At 39.2% G+C, this 25,978-nt stretch overlaps 1 protein-coding gene across 6 annotated transcripts in view; it reads right to left on the bottom strand.

Annotated features, from left to right (window-relative positions):
* The window catches only part of LOC108245011 (neural cell adhesion molecule 2), a 444,548-nt gene that overhangs the window by 29,489 nt on the left and 389,081 nt on the right, over positions 1-25,978 (bottom strand). For 4 of the 6 annotated variants that reach the window (XM_037973957.1, XM_037973954.1, XM_037973956.1 and 1 more), the window contains 9 exons: positions 25,603-25,748; positions 23,358-23,429; positions 17,443-17,593; positions 14,970-15,154; positions 12,980-13,076; positions 10,725-10,898; positions 7,171-7,290; positions 6,172-6,293; positions 2,933-3,107 (listed from right to left, as the gene is read on the bottom strand). In XM_037973957.1, the coding sequence (XP_037829885.1) occupies positions 2,933-3,107; positions 6,172-6,293; positions 7,171-7,290; positions 10,725-10,898; positions 12,980-13,076; positions 14,970-15,154; positions 17,443-17,593; positions 23,358-23,429; positions 25,603-25,748 (1,242 nt within the window). The remainder of the gene's footprint in view (positions 1-2,932; positions 3,108-6,171; positions 6,294-7,170; positions 7,291-10,724; positions 10,899-12,979; positions 13,077-14,969; positions 15,155-17,442; positions 17,594-23,357; positions 23,430-25,602; positions 25,749-25,978) is intronic. The other 2 variants (XM_025009465.2, XM_017431630.3) reach the window with 1 other exon arrangement.

Genomic DNA, 25,978 nt, shown 5'->3' with positions numbered 1-25,978 from the left:
ACGGCGCTGGGATTCAGGAGGTGGAAAAAAAAGCTTCTACGTGAAAATAAAGGAAGATTAAGTTGAAGAGGAACTAAGGGCAGAGCTGCGATCAATGCGTTTTTTTCTGAAAAAAAAAAAAAATCCTCCATGAGCAGCAGGAGGAGGAGGTTGTGTAGCAAGCTAAATAGGATGGAAGAAAAAAGGGAAAAAAATAAATAAAAAGAGAGAAAGAACCAATTCAATACACAGCAAATGCATAATACATAGAGGGAGAAGAGAAAATTGCTTGGTGAGAGATAGAAGGCCCATATACTGTATGTGGACCGGACAAACTCTCCGGATGTTTGTTTCATTAAGTGTGCAACCGAGGGTTTTTCTAACGTATGAGAGGAGGAGGAAAACAAGGCGGTGGACTGGAGCTGGAAGAGGTTTCAGATGTAATATCATAGATTGATTCAGCAAGAAGCTGATTCAGCAAGAAATCTGATTTAGACCAGCAGAAACGTGACGTTATTTTCGTTTAAATAAATAATAAGATCCTGGCTGAAAATATTAAGAGTAATGCTTTTACTCAATAACAAGGCGCTGGGATTAAAGTTTACCTTTAGTTGGTACAGGATGAATATTAGAGAAAGTAGGTCACTGGTGTGCCAATGTTGGAGTAGATTTCCCTTTCTCCTTTAACTTCCTGTGTCTCCGGACAAGCTGGAAATCTCTTCGGAGATCCTGTTTCGGTGAAACATCGGGAGAAAAGAGTTTCCCTGCACTCTGCCGGCCTCTTCGCAGTGGTCCCCCCCCGCTCGCTAACAGGAGGGGACAGCCAATCGAAGTGACCCGGCTCGAGCTTGCCATTTCCCCCGCTCTTGTTTTCTGGTTGAAAATCAAGCCGCGCTCTCGCGGGCCATTTAGCCGCTGCAGTAATGACAGGGGCAAACACTCGCTCGATCCAAAACAGCACAAATGGATTTGGTAAAAGGCTCGGAGGAGAAAGGAGAACGGCACCGCAGCAGTCGTGCGTTGTGGTTGGTTTTTTTTATTAAACATAAATGTGAGGTCTACGATGTGCAGACTTCTCACCTCAACAATAGCTCCGTCTCTATCACTGTTATTCCAGCTTCAGAATATCGAAACATGATTTTAGTTTCCCTCTCATTCCAATTTTGGTCAACAATTACCTTAATGTAACATTAATTTCTTTCTTATCTTGACCCATGACCTTGAAATCAATAGGCGTCATCCGCGAGCCATGAGGGGTCCAGCTGTGCAGTTCGACCTTCCTGGTCATCAACTTAGAGCTTGATAACCAGCCAGTTTAGTCTTTTTCAGGTTAGCTCTGGTGGCCATTTTAATTCAGGTAGGCATAAAATACTCACCAGGCGCACAGGACTGTCTGAGGATTATTTTGTGACAGTTTTAATACTTTTCATCGAGTGGTTCAGGAGATATTGAAAATAGTGTTAGATTCTGACTGGATTTCAAGCATTTCCTATTCAATTTCAACGAGGTGTTTTTCTTTTGCAAATTGCATCGCCATGGTTAGTTGAAACACCAAGAACAGCAAAAGCACACATCTTGTGACCAAGCCGCTCGTTTTAATGTATAGTTTGTCTGGGTGAACTCTTCTGTTAGAATAAAAATAAAGAGACAGTAACACCAGCCATGCACTCCGGCGCTTCCTATGCAGACCCCAATAGTTGTGCTTTTGTTTTGAAGGCGAGTCGCTCCACCGGTAAGCAGAGTTTATCTGGGATTCTGGAGTTACCGTCATGTCAGCTCATGGTTAAAGAGCACAGACTGATCCAGAATGTAGAGTTTTTACAAGAAATTAAAAGTTTCAGGAGTTATTTGGTGAAGTCAGAGCAAAAACTGTGATTAGTATGTGCGGCGTAAATCACCGTTTAAGGCAATCCAACCTGAAAAAAACACAAACAAACATCAGAAGCTCTGATATGACTCTGCTCTGTTCTTAGACCCTGAGGGGGAAAAAATAAACCCAATCTTAGCCACAAGGCACATGACAGACTACTGTCAATGTAATGGGAAAACAAAGTTTTGCCAACTATTTTAAGTTTGAAAAAAAAATACTCCAGATGACGACGATTCCTACTGAGTTGAAATATGGAAGATAAATACAGGGGCAGCTTTGGTAAATTTGATTTAAACAGTAATAAAATGTTGGAGTAGGCCTTTAATAGTTGATGTTTGATTTAAACAGCTTTTTGCAGACAGTACTGTGATGTATGTTACTTATGTTAACTTTTAAGATGTTTTAATTGCTCACAAATGGACAAAATATGGCCTGAAAGTCTACATGATCAGGTCACACAGCTATAATATAGCTCATATATTGAAGATGAACTCAGACTCGTATGCTGCTATTTTCTGATCCTGTAATGCTGTTTTATGTATGTAACTTGGTAAACTGTGCTGCTGTCCTGTTTAGCCTAATGCTGTTTAAAAAAAATAAAATCCGATGAGACTTTATCCGGACAAATGGATCAGGAGGCAAAAAACACGATGTAAACTGTGTTTTCAGCACTTAAAACTGAGATTTCAAGTGGATGCTGAAGAATGTTTCAGAGCCGTTTTTAAGCAAAGTGCTTCACTGCGGAGGAAGAAAAGAGAAATCCATAGCAGGACAGGAAGGGACATCGATTTATCCGATGACAGCAGCCTCATCTGTGCACAAAAAGAGCAGCGACGAGTCCTGCTGTGACACGCCGTTTCCTTTCAGTCACCTGGAACATCTCGGTTCTTCTCGCTTTTGTCATCAGCAATGTTATCGCTCCCTTCCAGCGCGATGAATAACATGTTGCTTAACACAAGATGTTTTTTTAAAAGAAAAATCCCTTCAGACTTTCTATAGGCATTCAGTAGCAGCTTAAGCAAGAAAAGATCTTTTTTTAAAAAAAAAAAAGCAAACACAATGTTACGTTTATCATGCTTTTACCTGTAATGTCAGGCTTCTGTGGCATGAAGAACTGATAGAAGGTGGGCTCCGACAGGCCCTTGACGTTGCGCGCCGTGATTTCCACCTCGTATCTCGTGTTCCACTGCAGCGGCTGCAGCATGGCGTAGTCGTTTGCTCCCGGAACCAGCTTGGTCATCCACTGCTCCTCTTTGTCCTGGGAGAGACACAAACAAAGGAGGGGGATTTATTCAATGAACAACTGTTTAACTTTTGGGTTCTTAATCCAGGGATTCTGAAAGCAACCTGTATGGGTAAAAATAACAGTTTTTCCATCAAGTCCAGCTCTCCTTTTACTCTCCTCCTTCAGTCAACTGGAAACAAAGGGTTGGAAACTGAAGAGTTGGGCTGCGAGCCGAACACCGACAGAAAGCCAAATGTACTGGCACCGTTTTCCACCACAGTTAGAGGACCAGAGAAAGTAGTCTTTTACAAAATAAAGGTCCGGATTGAAGGGTGCACGACTACGGTGTTTGTGCCCACATGAAATCCCCGCCGTGCTCACTCATCCACAAAGCAGTTATGTGTTCCTAATGCCTGAGATTACTGAGTTGTGAAGCACTTTCTCCTGTTCTGGCATCCTGCTTTGTCTCCTTAAGCTGACCTCTTGACTCTCTTTTCACCAGCATGCCCCCCTCACCCCATCTGAGACAGTTGTATTTTAAATTACGTCTACTTTTTTTCCTTCAAGACAGAGAGATGCCTGCCTGGACGCATTAGAAGCAGGGAGATGCGGCTCGAATCCACTCAGTCCTTTGTGCGAGTGTCATTTACAGTCCTCTGCTTTCTGGCCTTGTCTCAGCCCCTCTCCTTATCTTGTCCTTTTTACACGTTGGAAAAAAATAAATAAATATGGATGGATGAGCACATTCTGAGTGCTTGTTTATGCTCTTATTAAAATTCCAAGTGAAACAAGGTTTGAAAAACAGATATCCGCTAGCACAACATTATTCATTTAGCCGCCAACGCACCAACTCGACTCAGTCGCCAGCAACGAATCAATCTAGTGAGTCATGCTCGCTCCTCCACTGGGAGGAAAAAGCATTCCCAGTGTTGCACGCAGTGCAGCGATTGTGTCGAATACAAAGAAAACTCTATCAGTTTCACTTATTTTCTCATGTGAGAGGAAAAAAGGCACACTTGGAAATGTAAGAAAGTGCTTCCTGCGAACTGAACGGCTTTATGTAAATTTAATGAAAATTTAGTCATTGTGTTGAGAATTTTTTTTTATTTTTTTGTCAAAAAGCCAAATCATTAACATCCTGCGCTTGTGCCAGCTCAGGAGCACTTCTCACTCATCAAAGCACCTCATTAATTCTTCATAATTTAACAAGTGAACCTTGGTTAAAAGTGCACAAAAAGGTGAAAAAAATCTATATTTATTTACACGAAACCTCAGTAAACTAACAGGCCTTCGGTGAGAAGAAATAAATCTTTTTGTTTGACTCCAAGTCATTTATTCTCCTCATATGCTGATTCTAAAAACAGTAGTTTAATTAGCTCTATTTATTTGAATTTTAAATGACTGATTGGGTGATTATTTTCAACATATTTGATGAACTTTTCACCTGTCTGATTCTAATCTTCCTAAAGCACAACTGGCTTTAAGCTCAGCGTTTCACCCTCCAGCCTCAAATCTGAATCACATATGACACAGATTAATAATTTTCTAGTGGTTTTATAGAAAATATCTTTTCAATCTTACAGCTACAGATTAAGTCGTGTTTAGAGTAATATTTAGTTTGCTGAGGAAAGTATTTTCTTGCACATTCACTTCATTATTCCACCTTCAAACCCTGCACAGAAAAACCGAAACAAGTGTTATTTTTTTAGTTTGACTCATGTAGCTTAAAAAGAACTTTCTTTTTATATTAAGTTAAGGTGTGTGGGGAGGCAGGGCGGTGGTTGATCATGGTTTGGGCTTGTCATGAGGCCAACTTTAACCAAGAAAAGGAAAAAAATGACGTCAGCACCAGCCAATATTAAACACAAACTTCTATAATTAAAGAGGATGGCTTTTCCAATAGAAGATTCACACTAAACTCTCTCAGTAGGTGAAAGCTGAAGGTTGTGCCTTTTGTTTATGAATTTAAAAACCACTGAATTGTTGTTTAAAAGCAGATGCAAGATGGAGAAATAGCAACTGATTGTTAGATTATAGTAAACAACACTTAATTTTAGTTACAGTGATTGTTGACCTGATTTAAAGTAAATATGTTCAGAAGTCTTTTTTTTAATATATTTTTTTTCTGTCCTGTCATGGCATTTCAGGCATATCTATAGAGAAGATGGCTGCCTCTGTGCCAGGACAGATTTGCTGCTCTACAAAAAGATGAAATTCTAGTTGCATGATTTACTTTATTGAACCAAGACTGAATCTAGCATCAGAGCAGGCAGGCCTCGTTGTCGGGATAGTAACCTGTTCAGCAGTCTGCGACTCAACCCTGAAGAAGACACAGAGTCTTACTGCTTAAAACAAATCTATTTCTTTGATTTCCAAGCTTCCAGACTAAACTGGGTGGACCGTCTCCTCACTCCTGCCACTCCTCACCCTCATTTCTTCATTCTTGTTTGACTTTGTTTGAAAACTGTAAGACAAGATATTCTGTAAGCGTTACCTCACAGGGCCTGGCGTCTGTTTTGTCCGTCTCTGTGCAAACAGTAAAACTTTAAAAGACAGCTTTGTGTCCATATTTATTTTTATGTGTAAACCTGCAAAGGACGGTGTCTTAATATGGAGAAAAATGTCAGAGAGAAAGAAGAGGAAGGATGAGGGGAGCGGAGCCCCAAACCATCAGGAATTTCCAGAGAATAGAGCTATTTTTATTAGTGTGAAGTCTAATTTTAATTACAGTTTAATTTAAGACACTTTTATGTAATTCCTGCTAAACTCACTACACAGCTGCCTTAGTCACTCATCTTCACAAGGGGTAATGAGTTTCACCGAATCAGTCTAATCCCCGAACAAACTACAACATCTGGTCACAGAAAAATGTTCAAAACTTGTTTGTTTTGTTGACAAAGGAGTCTTGCCACAACTGCTTTGAAACTTGTCCCTCTTTGTTAGTTTGAAACGTTAACATTCAACATTAATTTAACCTTAATTTAACATTAAATCACACGATTTGAATAAAGTACAGTTCCGATACTTATTGCATAAGGTCAAACCTGCAAAAGAAATGAAAGTACACATCTGGTTCTTTAAAAAACGAACTACTCACAGTCTTGTACTTGACTATATACTCCACAATGGGCATCCCTCCGTCGTCCTGCTTGACCAGTCCCAGTCGGTAGGCCTTCCCCATCCCCCTCTGCCCGTGGACTGCAGGTGGACTCGGCTCTCCTGAGGGTGAAACGAGAGAACAGAAAACAAAATTTTTTCTGCAAAAGAACATAAAATCCCCCAAAAAGGGGAACAGGTTGTAGACATGGGAGACAAGACAAGAATGAAGTCAAGGCTGAGTTAAGAGTGTAAAACAAGGTACTGCCTGGTTTTAATTAATGTCGACAGGTTTTTCTTTATTTTTTAATTATTTGCTGTATTTTTCTTTAATTTTCTGAAACATTAATTCTCAGAGGCTGCTCAGTTATACAACAGGAATTGTGGAAAGATTGTCCATGGCCTTGACTGGAGTCTCTGCAGTCCTGCAAGAATAAATAAAATGCCTATCATGAACACCCCCCGCCCCTGCAGTAAATAATTTTTAACGCATTGGTTTTACACGAAAACAAGATTCTGACAGAATCTATTCCGAGCTCCGATAATCTAAATTCACATCACTGAAACTGGAAAAGATTGCAGCTATCTCCAGTGTAAATATGCCAGGGTTGTCTAATATAGCAAATAGGCCTCATTCCACAGAGCTGCTGATGCTTTGAATAGATTCTGGAGGCCGTGATGCATTTGTATGCATTTCTGTCACATATTTGCATATTTTTATTAAATCAAAACCCAAACATTTAACACTTTTCTGCTGTCTGAGTGAATAAAATACATGAAGTTCTTTGGCTTCCTGAAACTCATCTGTTAACTGCTGCGATGGGCCAACAACTAACAGTTAACACAGTCCAAAGCCTATAAAACCATTAGAGTGATAGATTAAAGTCGTAATGACTGACTTTTCATTTCATAAATGCACATGTAGGATCCAAGTTGGGCTCTTACTTTGAAGTATGTGTCAGACAAGTAGTAGATGGAGGTATATTGGAGACGGACTTACGGATGGGTAGAGTCTGGAAGGTCTCCGTGTGGCTGAACTCCCCCTGACCCTTTCCGTTGACAGCTGCCACTCGAACCTCGTACGTCGTGTTGGGCTCCAGTCCTGTCAGGACGACCGTGGCTGGAGATAAAAGTTCATGTCAGCTTGAAAAATATATAGCAATCGTACGGGCAGATGAACTAACTGTTAAAAAAGGAAGTTATTTTTCAGGGTTTCAGCCGCAGAAGAAATAACCATAACCTTCTGGTTAGACAAGGAGCAAAAGAAACAGTTTTCTGACTTATAAAATCATCGTAATTCCAATATTAATGAGTGAAATATCAACATTGCAAAGGACTGATTGGACTCTGAGTGCCCTTGATGCCCACATCGGGTTTAGATGATTGTGGCAGACACACAAAACACAGGAAGTGTTGTGAGCTTTGTAATGACAGTAAAGAAAGAGATGGGTTTTTGGTCCAAATCCACATGAAAATGTGCAGAAACACGTCTCACAGGTCACTTTAACATGACGTCACAAGTGAAAACATGGGATTCTGGTCAGTTTGTGCCTCTGCCAAATCATACCCTCACTTCATACCCAGCAGCTGTCACTTTGTGTTTATCAGCTGTTATTCCTACCCAGTTAGTACAGAGCTGTTATTATTCACTTATGTACTAACATACGCATGTATCCCATTTGTGTGTGCAGCGGCACCAGCTCCACGCAACCCTGCTCATCATACACCATCACTGACTCTTATTTTTGTAACAAATATTTAGGATAAAGAAGCAAAAGAAGACACTTCTCCAGCTCCTGTAATCACTCAGCCCAGATGCTAGACAGTCCAGGTGTACTGAAGCAGAAGCTGCTTGTAGAGAAAGCATGGCCGACTCTGTTGTCTTTAGGCAAGCACTTTTATCACTTTGGGATTGCTATGCATGACTTGAACAGGAAAGCATTTGTTCTGATCTGGGGATATTCAGAAAATATTTTGCCCAGGCCTGCCGCCCCAAATGCTCAGCCTTAATTACGTTAGTATTATTACGGTATTATTAATTTAAAAAACTAGTTCAAATCTGCTTATCCTCAGTTTCAATCTTCAACTGAGCCAGGCTCGATGTGGGTACAAAGTGATTGTAGGCAGGCGACTTTTAAGGCCTAAACTTGAAATCATTGAATTTAAAACATGACTTCAAGACCGTGCATAGAGGAGACACAAACCAACAAAAAAAAGCCGTACAGGTTCAAAATGGTCGACAGATGAAGGCATTTTAAATATAATGACCCATATTAGATAACTGTTTTCAGTCACGATGTCTTGATTCAGTGTTTCAATAACTTGGAGCAGCAATAAAATAATATTAAAACGGAATACAAAACATAAAAAAGAAGCATAAAAAGATGTAAACCCCACTAATTCACTCATCATAAACCATCTAATCAAAAACTAAACGAGCACAAATCTCGAAGAACCACAGCTTATTATTAGATGAAGTTCTAATCCTTTAGAAATGGTACAACTGCTAATATTTTCCACTCGTGATGGAAATTAGTTGATTACTCAAAAAAACAGGAAGTGAATTTAAATTTCACAGTCACTAGAGTCTACTTACATTACCTTAACTGCTCCAAAAAGCCAGCAGAGAGTCGGCGGTGTAATGAGCTTGAGTGAAAGTTGTTGTTTTTGCCAGTCTGCACAAATTAAATACTTGACTGGTAATAGGTGCTTTTGCTGTTCTTTGGTCCTGGAACTGAAAACAAATTCTGCAATTTGCAGCTGCGTGCTGGGCTCGTTCCAAGCTACGAGCAGACATTTCAATTTGGGCAAAAGCGCTGAAATGAGACGAGTCCAGGCGACTCATTATGCTGCAGAGTTTACTGTGGGACAAACTTCTGCTTTCATGTCTAAAGTGGCGTTTATGATTATATATGATGCTACTTAGTACTTTTTAATTAGTCGGAATTTCAGTTTTTGTATTTTAGAACTAGATTTTTCAAAACAATGACATTTATCTAAATTAAACTACGACTTTGGTTTTATTTATTCAGTTCTGCTCGTTTGTTTCTTTCTGTTTTTTTCATTTCTGTTAAACTTCCTGTTTAATATTCTCCTCACCGCACCTCCCCACTGTAATTGACTCTGAAATGAGAGATATTAGCGATAAGCCCTTCAGGTTTGTCGGACCTGCTCATCACCCCACCCATTCGTCCTCTGGCTTCCATTTTCCATCCGTCCGTCCACCCGTCCGTCCGTCCCCTCACCTCAGGCCGTACTTTCCAGCGGGCTCAGAAATCAATTTGGAGTCGTAAAGCAGAGGAGGAGGAGGAGGAGCGCACTCTTTCTGCTCAGACAGGTCCTGCTGCTCTCCCCGAGAGGCGTTTGAGTTTCAGCAGGACTTCACAACATCCGGGGGCCAAAGCTTTGAAGGATCACGCAATTAGATGGAGGCTGATCGGTGACTGTTGATGTGTGGGGCGTCAACAAGGATAAATATCGGTTAAAACTGGACAGGACGCGAAACGTGCACGACGGTGCACAACCTGTCGGGTCTAAGAGACGAAAAACTTAAAAATTGAGGGATATTTATTGAAAGTGAGACAAGGTTTTGATACGTTTTATACTGAGAAGTCAATAAATATGTATTTTATTGTGTAAATGGGAGAATTTAAAATTAAGGAACATCATTTACCATAAAGAGCATGAAACATCAGAAGTCATATGTGTATTTGCATTTTAAAAAAACGGTTTCACACGTCATACTGTAACACTACAACAATAAACAGGTGCTTTTACAAATAAAATCTAAATGAAAGCACTTTTTAAAATATTGTCAGTGGCATCATTTTGGTTTTTCTCCATGTTCTGGATGAAAATTTAACTGCAAAATCCATTAAAAAAAGACCATTTCAGTGGAAAACAGTCCGAATTAAAAACATTATTTGAAGGAAACCTACTTCAGAGTTAAAGATCTAAAAGATCATCTTATGTTGAAAACAGAGCTCCAGCTGTTTTTGTTATGATAACGTTATGTGCGTTAGTGTTTGGATTATGTGTTGAGGATGACTCTCAGCGACTACCACCAGAAACTTCAGCTCCTTACTTGTAAATTATGGCCACTTTTGGCTAAATTTGTGGCAACCATCCTGAATTGGTTTCACTCCAAACCTTAACCAGCTATAAATGTCCATCCAATGATCAATTAAAAAGGGTGTTGTTAAAACCTGCTCAGTTCTCCATGAGATATTTCGCTAACACGCCACACACAAAGGTGATAAAACCCAAATACACAAACATCACCAACAAGTTGAAAGCTGGGACTCTTCATTTATCTCAGAATCACTAATAATGCTGCTTTTACTTCCATGTGCAAAGTGGTAATAAAGCTTTAGTTGTCTAGAAAATAAGTAGAAAATGTTTATTTGTTGTTTTAATTTGAAGTCCTCAATACTCAAAGCAGCCAAATCATTCACCGATATGAGGAGGACACACTCAGATGTTTATTAAATGCACTCTAGATTAATTATATTTAAACAGTTTTTAGCTAAAGGTAAAACTTCCCTTCGGACTCACTTTGGACGCTGTGTGACCTGACGTCTCTCCAGTCCTGGGAGCCCAGCTCCTTGTACTGGACCAGGTAGTAGCTGATGGGAACGCCGCCGTGAGAGTCCGGCTTCATGAACGTGACAGTCGCCAAGCGCTGGGAGACGGCCGACAGACGAACAGAGTACGGATTTGATGGTACGTCTAGAAACGAAAGTAACAACGCGAGTCAAATACATGAAATATTCCTGTTTGGCACAAATATGTGGACTTTACCATCAGGTTTGCACGAACCACCGAACCAGAATGCAAAAAAACTAATTTCTAGTCAGAAAAATGTATCAAATAACTGCAAAGTTAATATAATCCAGGAAAGACAAAGCCAGAGAAACATTTGCCCAAGAAAAAAAAAAGCAGCTGATGTTATGTTTTAATCTGGACCAAAAAGATGGAAAGATCACATCCTAAAAGACCATCACTGCCACAATGTAGCTTGATTTTCTCAAAGCAAACAATCAGAATAATAACTGATAATTGGATTATTATCCAAACAAGAAGGGGCTTACTGCACCTTCTACATATTACATAACCACATTCAATAATATCAACCTAAATATAATCAATAGCTCTTTAAATCTTTAAGAAAACCTACAAAATATTGACAAAAATAGTGTTTTAAAAAATAAATTTGAGAAGCTGAAAACAAATATCACTAAACACACTTTTGTTGCAGAATCTAAGATTTACAATAAAATAAAACTAAATGCATGTAAGAAACTATCTTCTGAGACCAACTGTGGTGAGATGGAAAAACGTCCCACTGTGTGATGAATATATAATTATTATTTTTAAATCATCAAAAAAACAAAAACAGGATTTAATTTGGTCTTTTAAAATCATATTAGTTGATCTTTTCAGCTCTTGAGTTTTAACAGCTTCAAATAAAGAGGTAATGCCACATAGAGGTAAACAAAAAAGCTTGCAGGTGCAGAACGTTTCTTTTCGTTTTTCCGAGCTCAGTGACATTTCTACATGTCGTCTTTAAAGCCTTTAACGACTTTATATTGAGCTAAAAATCATTTATTTGTGCTCAGTGTCAAAAGGTTTAATGCTTTCCAAAAACAAAACACAATACAATAAGATAAATGCCATGGAAGCCTGATTATGTCATAAAATGGGGGACTACAGTTTGATCCCTGAACAAAAAACTTAGGTTTATTTTTTAATTTCATAGTTTTTGTCCACCAACCAGAGCTGAAAGCATATATAAAACCAGATGCAGACATTAACAAACTGGTCAAATTTGGTTCATTTTAATCCAAGACATCTTTTCACCCCAAAAACATCCACATGGGTGACTCACACAGATGTCAGATGACAACTTATATGAATTTCTAGATAGTCCAAACCACTACAAACATGATCCACTAATAATACACATTACATAATTTTAAATATAACAAAAACTAAAAAGGAGAGAATTTTAGGGCTTGTTAATTATTGATTAGCATTTAAACACTGATGGAGCTTCCACCTGATACGAGAACTTCGCTGAGCTTCTATCAACCACCCAAACCTTTAAACCAGTGGTCACTAATCCTGGTCCCGGAGGGCCACTATCCTGCAGGTTTTACTTGTTTCTCTGCTCCAAAACACCTGATTTAAACCAATGGGTGATTAACAGGCTTCTGCAGAACATGAAGAGGTCATTTAACCACTGAATCGGGTGTGTTGGAGCAGGGAAACAAGTAACACATGCAGGATAGTGGCCCCCGAGGCCCAGGATTGGAGACCCCTGCTTTAAACTGTAGCCTGAATCTGAGTTTCCTTTCTTTTTGTGCAATTCTACATTTATACAAAACTTCCAAATCACACTGTTTCCAAGAAGACTCTGTATGATGTCAGCTTTTTCTACCCACTACTTTTAGCCAGAGCAATTCAATCTGCACTAAAGATAATTGGACCGCACTTTTGTGTATTCGACCATTCAACAGTAAATTAGGGGGTACTTCAGTAAATAGTGAGGGGTGTGGTAAATCAGACAGCACTACTTCAGATTAGGCCATGCTGAATGGAGGGTTGGTCTTGCAGGCGGATTTATCTTCCTGGGAAATGCAAAAGAAAGCGATTACCATTAGTCGAGGAGTATTGAGGGTTAGTTGAGGGTTACAGAGTAGTTTGGAGGCGCTGCTGGAGGAGGGTGTGGGGTCGATGGCTCGGCACATTCTGGAGTTGAAATTAAAACACAAATCTCATTAGCTCGGGTTAAAAGCTCACACACTCACCTGCTTGCGCCAGAATGAACTCTTGGTATCGAACTCCGATGTTGTTGCGGGCTGTACAGTTGTACCGACCAAAGTCCCTGTCAGACATCGGAGTGACCTGAATAAATACAAAAACATAAGAGAACGAGTTCATAGTTTTTGTTTAATTTACACATTTTTGAGGATTTTTGTTCTTGAGATCAATATAGCAGCGATTAAAAGCACCAATAGATTGGATCAAACAGTCATTAGCTTGTTTTTAAACCTGTTCGCTTCTGGTGAGCGTCTTAAAAGAATAACAGAGTCCTTTGGTTTCACCAAGGTTGGGATAAAAAAAAGCTGCCTGGAAATTGACTGAGCGATCAGCAGGAGGACAACAGAAACGTGTCGACACGTTCATAAAGAACCATTTAATGCTTAAAATTCACGTTCAGTGTCTTAGAAGTGAAACGAAAGATGTTGATAAATTACAACACCTAAAACTTTAAGGAAGATTTGTGTGGATTTACCTGAAAATTACATGTTTCCAACTCCAAAGCAAATACTGCTGGTCTGAAATCTTTAGATTAAAAACTGTTTCTTTAACAGGCTTAGCTGAGGTCCTATCAGACTGCAAGAACCTTCTCATAATGCTTAGGAATATTTAATTTTTTCAGTGTTGTAGTTCATCAAACTGCTGCTATAGGGTCCATTTTAGTTTTTTAAATTATATAATGACTGGTCTCAACATCACATGATTTGTTGAAACGCAACAACGCAACCTTCCATTACAAAAACTTTTTTTAATTTAAACTTTTAAATCAGAGAGAAATGAATCAATGGTAAGATGTAAAGAAGCTATTTTACCACTCAATGGTTGCTGGTTACCATTCAGAGTCTCTATCCTTGGTATAAATGTAACCAAAGAAAAATGTCATGAAATATTATAAACTATTTCCTAACAAACATTTGGACTTTGGGACACATTCCACATGAACTCGCACTAAAGCTGAACTTCCACAAAGTGTTATATACTGCTGCTCATTCCTTTAAATGAAACATATCTGCAGCGGGGGGGAAAAGATGGGTGATATCATCTTTTTTGGGAAGCTTCCTACTCCCTTGAAGCCTCAGAGAAGTGTTCAGTCTGAAATGTTAGCTGGATGAGCTCCGGTGATAAACTAAACTGATCCAAAAGTTAGATAGTTATGACAATGGCTGTCAAAAACAGCTTCGACCACAAACCTCTTTGGCATTGTGATGCATTCAGGTGCTTTTCTGTCGATTTCATAAGGACCAAACAAAAATCATCAAGTGTTAAACCTAATCTTCACAATATTTTTATTGAAAAATCTGTAAGCAAAGCAAAGCGAGTGACCAAAGCCAACTATTGTGTGTTAGTTTACCTACAGAAATAACTTACGTGACTGAAAACTGGTCAAACGATAAACTTACCGGTCTAGCGGACGTTTTGTAAGAGGTGTGCGTGTTTGAATGCTGAACTCTGTCTTTATGGAGCTCCACTGTCCTGCTTGAGCCTCGATATTTATTCTTGATAGTCGTCTTACTGGTTCTTTCTCGTTTCTTTGTAGTTTTGCAGCAGATTCATTCTTATATTTCCACTTTAACATCTACAAGATTCTGCGCTTGTCCGATTCCACCATATTTGATTACCTTTACATTCTGTGGCCAGCCTGATGTGGGTCAAACACTAGATTCAAGCTTCCACATGGTTTTCAGCAGATTCAGCTAAGTGCTTTGTTTACACTGAGCGTATACCCACATTTGAGAATCTGGAATATTCCTGGAGTAAACTGCTCCATTTCTTGTATTTCAGGGTAACTTTTTTAGGTTTGGTTTCATAGTTTGCACTTAATTCCAACAACAACCTCAATAAAAAAACTGAAAAAAATCTGCTTCTTCCTACATTTGGAGAGCAGACTTTAATTTCAGCTGACAAATAGTTGTTTAAAACTGTTTTTCCTCTTATCTGTATATATATCATACAGATCAACTTGGGGTTTATACCCACCTCCAGTACAGATTTGCCCTCAGAACCGTGTATCTGCATGTTAGGGGTTCCCTCTGAGATGGTGAAGCGCTCTCTCCTCCACAGCATGGTGGCAGGCGGGTTGGACATCACATCGCAGCTTATGTTCACCGGATTCCCCTCCCAGGAGTAAAAAATGGTGTGGTTCGTCAAGAATTTGGGGATATCTGTGCAAAACAGAGTGACATTAACTTTTACAATTTTGTAGGGCAAAAAACTGCTTTGAGCTAAAACAAGATTATTTGCTGTCAGTTAAAATTCCTCCGCATCCCTAACCAAAAATATCAACATTTATTCAAAGTTATCTCATGCTGCAGAGGGAAATATGAATAAAGGATGTGAACAGGAGCTCATTTGCCCTGGCAAATAGATACAGCAATAATGAGCGATCGCAGCAGCGAGTTGTTGTTCGGACGTTTCCCGGCCCAGTCAGCTCGACTCAGATGGAGAGGCATTATGGTTGTTTTATGTTCACTTGCAGGGTTCCATTAAAGAGATTGATGCCTGGCTCTCTGTCACAGCTGAGGACGTGCTATCCCCTCGCAGCCTGCAGTGACTTAGTAAATGAGTTCATTAGTTTGGCCCGTTCCTGCCACACTCAGACTCGCAGCCTGTTCGTCTCCGCAGAGTCGGAGCGGAGAGCGAGAGCAAGCTGTCAGCCGAGGCGCTGCGGAAAACAAGTTTACAGTGTAGCGACAGCAGCTTTGCGTCATGTTGGGAGAGGAGGCGCTTGTGTGTGTGTCAAACTTTCCCTGGATTTCAGGAACTACGCAGAACAAAGTTTTGAGGGAAATCCTTGAACCTAAAAGTCACCTCAGCCAGAAGCGGATGAAATTGGTTTCACATGACAACAGAGAAGCAGTTTTAGGATGTGATCTCCTTTCTGAATATGTTCATCTGATTGATGTCTCTCTGTTGTTTCTCTCAACTTCAACGTGGACTCACTCCTGTGAAAGTCTGCACTCTGCTCTGGTGTAGTTAGAGCATCAGAGCCGCTCTCGTAATGAACCTAATCATTCCAAGGCCAAAATGAAGATCTTTGCTTCAAAGCTCATTAGGCAGAGGAGAGCCTGCCCCAAATAACCCCAAACAAGCAGCGCTAAGGGATGGGCGGGCTCATCGAGAAGTGGCGGAGCTGTCACTGGGAGAAAACGAAAGGCGATGCATGATTTCCCTTCACTAATTAACCCCTCTGGAGACAGTGTGCGAGGTGGAAAAGGGTGCATGGGTGCTGGGATGTGGTGTTGATAAAAATGTAACATTCTGCAAAAAGAAAAAAAAGAATAATTATGAACTTTTAAACTTTGTAGGAACAGAAGTTTTTTTTCTGGTTGCCTTATATGAAGCACTTTTCACATACAGAGAATATAGAGGTGATATGAAAGGATAATGGCTTGACAAACAACACTCCTCTTCAGACAACATTATAAAACTTGTTACTCAGAAATCTATAAGTGCTTTAAGGTTTATGGAAGAACTACTGAAAGACACCGCTCTGCAGAAGCATCAGGGGAGCAAAGAACATAAAAATTATATGAAAACTACCACAAAGAAACACACATTTGAGCACAAACAATAAATGATTATCTCCAACAGCAGAAAAAGCAAAGTGATCAGTTACAACATGACCACAGATGGAAATAAAAGACCACTAAAAATTGTAGTATGAGCTCAGAAAACTACAAAACTAAGAAGACAAAAAAAGGAAAACTAAATAAAATCAAAGGCCCAGCATTCTTGTCTTTTACACCAAACCTTCAGACTAAAAATGATGGGGTTTTAGCCTAAACAGTCAAATCATAAAAATTATTTTCTGTCCGATTGCAAGTGATATTGCTGGATTTCGCAGTATTGCTTGCTTCCTCCAGTGATTCATGAAATTTTTGCTAACAGACAGACAAACACACAAAAACACAGGCAATCCCATTACATGATCACCCGCCACCATAAAAGGTGAGTGATGATTATCTCAAAGTGACAAGACTGAAAAGCCAAAAAAAAAAACAAGAAAATGGCACAAAATGACCATAAACGTTAGGTAAAAAATAAAGAAGACACACAAAAACAAACAAGACAAGAATTGCAACAACAAAATAATTATTTAGCAAAACATGCATAAAAGGGGATTACAACTTAAACTAGATGCTAAATTACAATTAGTTATAAAAAACACTAAACATGTTAAATATCAGTAAAGAAGACACTCAAAACAAGTCTGCGTTACACGTAGAATAGATTAAGATGAGGTCTTGACAGGATCAGTTCCCATAAATGAATAAAAAACAATATATATATAATGGTTGATGAGGCTGTTGGCCTTATTAGCTATATTTTATACCTGAACCAGCACTAGTCAGGGTCACAAGTTCCTGCAACTTTTCTTTTGTGAGCTGAAAGCTGAAAAGTTTCGGAAGCACGGCTGTAGATGTTTAGATGCACCACTGAACATACTTACACTCAATGTCAAGGAACATGCTTTTCTGATGGCCTCCTATCCTGCTTTGTGCCTCGCAGTCGAAGCGACCCAGATCAGTGAGGCGCACTCCGCTGATGGTCAACACCGACTTGCCGTGACGGCCGCGAACTTCAAACCGTCCGTCCCGGCTCTGAAACACAAAGATAAAAACAAGTTCCTGTTAATTAAACGATGGATGACAACCTCAGGAATAGTTGGGACTCATTATTCAGAGGAAGGAAACACGATGGGTCGGTACATTTAAACTTACAGAAATAAATCAAAAAATCTTCCACTACTGCAATCAGAAAGATGTTCGTCCTACTTTATTCTGATGAATGGTCGACAACTCCTTGATCAGTTTTGACCCCACCCCCGAAAGAAATTGTCCCTCGTCACACAGTGTCAAAGTTAATGCAATAAACTGTCGATATATTACAAGATCATTACATCTGTATGAAGACAGATGGCATCAATTTGAAGCTATGGGTCAATTACAGCAGACAAGGCTATCAGTCCAGTAATCGACAGTCCCTTGTAATGAGAAAAAACACCCCAGGAGCATCGTGGTCCGAGTCGTGATACAGCTGTAACCTGCACACTGTTACCATCAGATAACCTCCGTGACCCAAATGAAAGTACTTTTTAGCAGAGCTGCCAGCAGACTCAGGGCCGATGTAATAGAAACTTCAATAACCGCAGCAGTGGATTTGAAGGTGATAGGTAAAATCCCCCCGAAGAATCTCAATAACTACCTTTTATTTTTGCCATACTTTCCAGTTTTTTGTTCTTCTGGGCAGTTTTAACCTACCAATCAAAAGACCTTTGACACATCCTTATGAAAATCAGCTTTTCAGGTCTGGCTGAACAATAAGCCATCAGGCTGCGGCAGTGGACGCTGATTGTGCCGTCACTGATCAGTAATGATAGAACGAGCTGACTTCCATGATCTGAGACGATTGAGAAGATGATGGAGCTGCAGATCAGGGACATTTAAAGACAGAAACTTTACGGCAGCAAAAAACTTACAAAAATTAAAGTCCTGCCATTTCCTAAAGGAATATATATCACCCTCCGACTCTCAGCCCAGAGAGTTCAACTACTACTACCGCTTATGTGGCGCAATGATGAAGTTGTAGCATAACCTTAAAAATAACGTTATGCACACTCTATTAGCACAAGATCTTTGTATCTGACATCTAAATATCTGATTAACCACTTGATGGATGTTACTTTCAAAAAGTAATCCTTCTATGTACATCTACAACTGATTACCATTTGGAACCAACCCAATTCAAAATGGCCACCAAGATCAATTTACCTGACAAAACCCAAAAATGTCTATAAGTCAGTCAATTTTACAGATATTCAGACAAAATTTGGAGTGGTAGAAGCTGGGTGTGACATCATGCTGATAGACAACATTATTTTCAGGACTTGACATGCTGATTTTTGTCTAAAACAAAACAGATTCGCTCATTCAAGGAATGAAAGGTGTTTAATTTAACAGACTACAGAGCCTAATCTGTTTACTCTGTTATCAGTAAACTCTTCTCCATGCCAACTCCTGGAAACAGAACACATCAGGCTTTTTCCCGCCAACATTCGTCTCAGACGAAGCAGACGTTCAGCCGCCATCATCAACGGATTTTGAGCCTCCGTAAATTTATAACTGAAGCCGACGGTCATTCATCTTCCGTGACAATTGTTGTCTACACTGCTGACTTCTTGCACAGCGTCTCTGTTTGCATTCATCTGTATTCCTACCCACGTGTCAATTTGCATAGTGAAGTCTGGATTTGTGTGCCCGCTGCCCATCTCCTCCAAAGATTTCCCCCATAAATCAATGCACGTCCTTCTGAAGCTCCTCTGTCACTACTTCCCATGACACGCATTAAGCCTCTTTCTTCTGCATCAGACTCTCCGTTGTTGATCATAGACTGCTTCTGCATTATCCTGTTTAGTGTGGCTTATTCTTCATCTTATCGTCACAACGCCATCAGCTAACGAGGTAAAGCCCAGTTTAAAGGCTCCTTTCTGGTCTCTTTGTGCTGCCAATGCAGACTTTGCTTGTTTGCCTCTCGAGCTGAGGTCAATGAGATTGGGAGAGTGTGCGTTGAATAGGAATTGCTGCGAGGATGATGCAGGAGGGAGAGGCAGAGAGGAGGGAGAGGAAATCTTCCAGGACAGAGCTTCTGAGTCAGGAAATTACTCGCTAACCCCCTCCACCTCTCGCCACCCCAGCCCCTCCCGCTCTGCCAGCTGACAGGGCCTGTGTGCTCGGAGGCGAACCGAGCCCCAAAAGCACGGCCTGTTTGATATGCTGCTCAGTCAAACAACGAGGCGCGCAGCCAAACATGGACACAACAGCAACACGCACGGCAATGGACACTCAAAAAGCACATGTGTTACTGCTGCTGAACGGAAAAATCACACAAAAGAATTAAAATCTTTCATATTGAGAAAAGATGGATGGTTTGGTCCAACCATGAAATAACATTTTATGCAGTCTTATGCAGTATGATGCAATCCGCAGTGTATGTTGTGACTAACTCTCAGCTACTACCACTAGTTTTAGCTCATTGTTGTGTTTGCTAATGCTAGCTTGCTGTGGCAACCATCCTGATTGGGGTTGACTCCAAAAGTTAATCATTTCCAGACATCCATCCAGTGTTACTTTATGCCAATTTCATTAATTTCATTAAAATTCATCCAGTGGCTCATGAGATACTTTGGTAACACACAGACAGGGGCAAAAACAGGATTGTCTGCCTTCCTCTTTTGGTAAAATATTGCAGAAGAAGGCCAGCGTGGTATAAAATCTTTTATATAGCCAAAGGGCAGGACCTCCAAAACAGACATCTTTCTGTGCTTGCAATAAACATACAAAGCTAAATCACAAATGAAATCTCACCAATTGGATTTTGGAGACTATTACAGATTTTTTTGTCTTCTTCTTCTTCTTCTTTTTTTTTTTAGTTCAACTGCTGGAGAGTTTTATCAGATATTAAAAATGTCAGTGGTAAATGTCACTAAGGCTGGAAACACAGCTAGTCTAATTCTGGCTTGGTCCTAACGGTTGTGTGTTGGGGCCGAACGTTGGGTCGTCACATTTGTGCCGCTCGCATGAGTGCTGCATCACCTCGACCTCATGACAACAACACAATGACATTTAATAATGGCTTTCTGCTTCAAGGAAAATGGAGGCCAAAGAACAGGGGTTTCACACAGAAACAAGCAGCTGGATTTTGGGTAAATACTTTAAAAATTTTATTGCTGTGCCCACCTATCAAATGTACTCATCTCAATGGATGGGAGAATGCTTTTCCAAGGTTAAATTTTAAAATGAGTTCATAAGCACCTTAAATAAACAGACATACCCCAAAGCATAAAAAGCAAAACTAAGATGTTTTTCACAACTTTGTTGAGTCAAATATAGAATCACAGCAGAACTGATTTCCTATGAAGAAGTTAACTGATACGATGTGTTTGGTTTTCACAAATGTGGCTTTCGTCACGGTCAAAAATCTCTACTTTGGCCCCATCTGTATAAAAGACATTGATAAAAAAAGACTGATCTGTTTAGATGAAACTTTCCAAAGCCACATGTGCTGTCGGGATTGTGGATTTTTTTTCCCTGACATTTCTCCAAACAAACTACACTTGTTTAGTGTAATTGGACCACCATGAACTTTGACATTTAACAAGCTAGCCAAGTTTGAAATGCAGCTCTTTTTTTTTTTTTTATGTAATCTCTCTGAGCATTGCACAGGCTGACCTCACAGTGAACTTGCTGGGACGTCCACTTCTATAAAAATGGCCAATTGTCATGAATGTGCTCCACTTGTTTTTCACTGTGGAATGATGGACTCCAAATTGTATTGAAAATGGTCCTATAAGCCTTTCACGATTGATGGGTAGCAACTATTGCCACTGTAAGACCATTGCTGATGTCTTTGCACCTTGGCGTTGTGTTAAGACAGCTCCAGAGAAGGTAGGAGCCACTTTAAAGGAATACTCCGGGGTTAAAAACTCACAAAAAACACTAAGTTTTTCCATATTATTCCTGCAGTTTAAAGTCCTTTTGAATTAGATGACAAAGGCAGTGCAGTTTTCCCCTTGTTTTTTTTTTTTTGTTTGTTTTTTTTAATGAGTAATTTGACAGTTTTCCATCCCTGATTTATCACATAATCAGGCACCCTTCCTGATGACAGAGAATAAATTTAAAATCAGTGTCGAGAGTATACATGAAGAAACTGACACTGATTTTAAACAGACACTGTCAACACGTTCACTTGTGTTTTCTCACTCTATATGCATGTGCCTGAGAAATAAAAAAACTAAATATATGAATACTTATATATGTAATATAATCAGTGCTACAGCAGGAAGTGATATTATTTAAGCAGACGTAGTAACAGCAGTTGCATGTTTTTTTAATTAAAGCAAATTCTGTGATACAGCCTTTATTTATTTTTTTTTTTTTGATCCCGTAAAAACTGTGGTATTTTTTCTATATGGTTAGAATTTTTATTCTCCAGAGCTGCAAATTGCAAAAATCTGCTCATATTTGATAAAAGTCAACAAAACAAGTATATTTGATTTGCAAAATTTGCAGCCTATTCCACTTTCCCCCCACCCTGCTTATCTTCTAGTTTATTTATAGCTTATTTTAACCTGCATTTGCAAAGGCAAATTGTGTTTACTGAAGTTTTACTGATCCCATGCAGTAACAACCACAACATAAGTATGCCTTTTTGAATCCAAGAGTTATATTTTTCATGCAGTCAGTCACGAAGGTCTGAAGATCACAGACTTTCAACACTGTGCACAGAAATGTTTTTAAATTCTCAGAATATTTGATCATGTTATGCACTGTAGAGGCAGAAATCTACATACTCTGGTTGGCTTCTACACTGAAGACAGTCTTTATACTTTAATTAAATGCAGAGTATGAATCAGTCTCTTTTTGGAAATGTCAATTATGAGTCAATCTGCGCAGCAGCCATCCAGGCAAACATAAAGACTTCTTTAAACTTGAATGTTCTGCATGAACAGAACAGACTGCTATCCCTCCTCAGAAGGAAAGTAACACCAGAGAGTAAAACAACAGCCTGACTCCAATCCTACTTTCGAACATAATTGAATTCCACAAACTGCCTCCTATTATGTTCTCTTACTGAAGGTCACAGTGTTAGCTAAAGAAAAAAAAAAGAAAAGAAAGGAAAAAGCAGAATGCAAGCAACATTATGTATTGAGTAAAAGTAAGCCTTTTGGAGCCTGACGCCTCAGCAGGAGATGAGTGTGTGCAGACTGGATATGCAGATTGGAGAGCAAATTGAGAGAGGAACATCCTGCCTTAAACCCAAATGACTGCCGCCATCCATCATACCTCGCGCTGCACAAGTCGTGTTTGTCTTTGCGTGTGTTTAGGTGTGTTGGTTCGCGCTACGCATTTCCATAATTGCATTTGCTGTGGGAAGAGAAGCACTTACTCTCATTTTCGGGCGTGATTTATCAACCCAAACGATTCGAGCCAATGCACACATTCATTTATCTCCACGGTGACCTTTTTTCAAGCAAAGGAACGTTCACCTTTTTTTTTCCTTCAGCGTCCTGCCAGGATAGCTGTAGTTGGACTGCACTGATGAGATGTTGCTCAAAAAAATAATTGTTTTCAGAAAAAAAAAACTTACCTCTTATTTCATTACTGATTTGTGAAACTCATCTTTTGTATAAAGTAAATAATGGGTTCCAAGAATAAAACATTAAAATAGAAGCTTTGTATCATTTTCATATTGGATTACAGGAGATCTTGTCAAGGAAATGAGACTACCTGCCTCAATGAGATCATATATCTAAAGAAAAGTAAAATAAGTAAAAGGAAAGTACTTAGTGTAAACTGAAACCTTTACCTTGAAAACTTCAAGGTCTTCGCTGCTTCTTTTTGCCTGAAGCCAATCAAAAGAAAACTGTGAGCTGATTTCCTGTGAGACAATAACGTCAGCCAAGTATGAGAAGGTGAATATGCATCTAAGAGTATTCCTCTTTAAACAACTTTTCATTTAACATTAGTTATCGCGCATAAAAGGCAACAATCTATCACTCTTATCAAGCCGAGTATCAGCATCTGCAATAGTACAAATAATTCATTTCCAACATAAACACAAATGGTATTTTTTTAATCAAAAACCAACACCGTTTGGCTGCATAAACACTTAAGCTATAATACAGCAGAAAGCAACCTGAAGGCACTTTATAAAAACTCATTTGTGTGATAACTGATTACTTCCAGATGAAAACCAGGCTGAAAGGACGAGATTTAATTCAGTGATGACAGTATTAAACAAATATAAACTTTGCACTGGATGGCTTGGGATACCGCTTATAAATACTTATACAAACAAAGAAAAAGCACTGCCAGGCATGCAAAGTCATACGTTTCTTCACTTCTTTGACCAGTAGGTGCTGCATTTTGAGTCTGATTCACAAAACACTCATTTACAAAAGTCACACGTTGAGCCAACATCCAAATATCACACAATATTATCCACCAGGACTAAAACTGAAATAATCTGTGTCCATAATGACTAACTAACTTGAAATTTAAACATAAAACGCAATACTTAACCAAATAAAATAAAACAGTGATGCACAGTGGAGACATTCCATATTGATTCAATCTGTTTTTACACCCCAAGATTTTAAATTTTAGTTTTTATATTTTTAAACTGTATTAATAGTAATATCAGTAATGAAGTTCTTAAAAATGATGTGTTCCCAATTTTCCCCTGTGAAGGCAAATAATAGCACCAGCCTGCAATGTTTAGGTCAGAAGACACTCAGTGTTAATATTTATTATAATCATGTTGTTGCTTTAAATATCATTAGCACAAATGTTCTTGTGATAATGGGAACAAACATTTACAAATCTCTATTATCACAATAATGATATTGGTAAAAAAAAAAAACTTGATATATATCATTATCTTGAACACACACTGTTAAAATTAAAAATTGTTTTTGTCTTCTTTTAATTTTGTATAAAAGCCTTACACATTATTTTATCAGTTTTTTTTTTAACTGTTGAAACTAAATGTGCAATTTTAAGGACCTAGGTGGTTTATTCCGGTTCAAAAATGTCTACGACAGCTTTAAAATGAAAAAGCCAAATCTTGCATGTTTTTTAAAGCTACTGTATTACATGTGGACCAGTTAACTTATCAACTTACTAACTACACACACCAAGACCAATTATGAGCCAAAAAAAGAAGCAAAACCAACCAACCATGAACCTACTGTTGGTTGCTTATAATTCAGAATATGCCAGAATTAGCCATGATGGCTAGTTTTTTATCTGTAGTCCTGTGAACCAATCATGACCCTTTCAAGAACCAACCAATCATCCATGAATCAAACATAAACCTACTTCTAACCAATCAACCAACCAACCTACTATCAACTAAACATGAATCAACCAACCAGCCAGCCATGAACTAATCATAAACCAACCAGTCACATGTGTGTGGTGCATATATAACATTAAATTTGATAACATACATTTTGACATTGATCTAATAATCCAATCACTTATTTTACTGACAAAACAGTCTCTTAAATAAGTTTGTTTTTCAAGACTGTATTCCACTTCAGTGAAAAAACATTCTAATATTCAACAATACAACATGAATAAAATTGTTTTTCTCAGCAAAGAGTTGTTTTTTAAATGCTAATTGATATCACTATGTGTTTTAGAGGATTTTCTATTATTATTATTTTTGAAGGGACATGTAAGCAAATTCTCAAAAGGCACAAATGCATAAAATATGCATAAAGTATTTCTTTAAAGAAAACATTTTGGTTAATATGTTGGTAACTTAAAGGCGTGTGCATACAATAATATATGGTCATTTGTGGACTTGAAATATGTTAGGAGACCCTTTAAGGACATCAACGCTTGATATTTACGCACCTCGAAACAAAATCCAAACAAACTCTAAGTTGTATACACTTGGTATGCAAACCTGGCAAACCTCCTACTCATCTTGCATAAGTTATGTGTTATTTGCTTAACGCTCACACCGAGAGTCCACCACATGATGTCCGATGATCCACACACAAATACACACAGAGCCAGATGGACTTCCTGGCAGCTTCTACCTTGTCTCCGTCCATGAAGGTCTGGGCATCGCTGGCTCGCCTCCAGGAGATGTCAGGCAAAGGCTCGCCCTCAGCCACGCAGGAGATCATGGCGGCGCTGCCCTCTACGGCTGTGACGTTTTTCAGCTGGGTGATATGGGGCTGGACTGGAGGCCACCCAGGACAAAGAGGAAGGGGAACAAGACAAGAGAAATAAATTAGACAAGCGAGTCGAGAAGAATGGATTAGAAGGGCAGAGGAAGAAGTCTGAGGATGGAGGGAGACAAGAAAAGGGGAGCAGAAGTAAAACTGTCAAATATGTACTGTAACTCATAACAAAGAGGAGACGAAGGCTGTACCATGGGGTTTAGACACTGAGCTGATGCATGACTTTGGT

The sequence above is a fragment of the Kryptolebias marmoratus genome, linkage group LG23, assembly GCF_001649575.2.
Source record: "Kryptolebias marmoratus isolate JLee-2015 linkage group LG23, ASM164957v2, whole genome shotgun sequence".
Lineage (NCBI taxonomy): Eukaryota > Metazoa > Chordata > Actinopteri > Cyprinodontiformes > Rivulidae > Kryptolebias > Kryptolebias marmoratus.
Note: the sequence above shows the minus strand (reverse complement) of the source record. Positions and strands in the feature narration are given on the sequence as shown.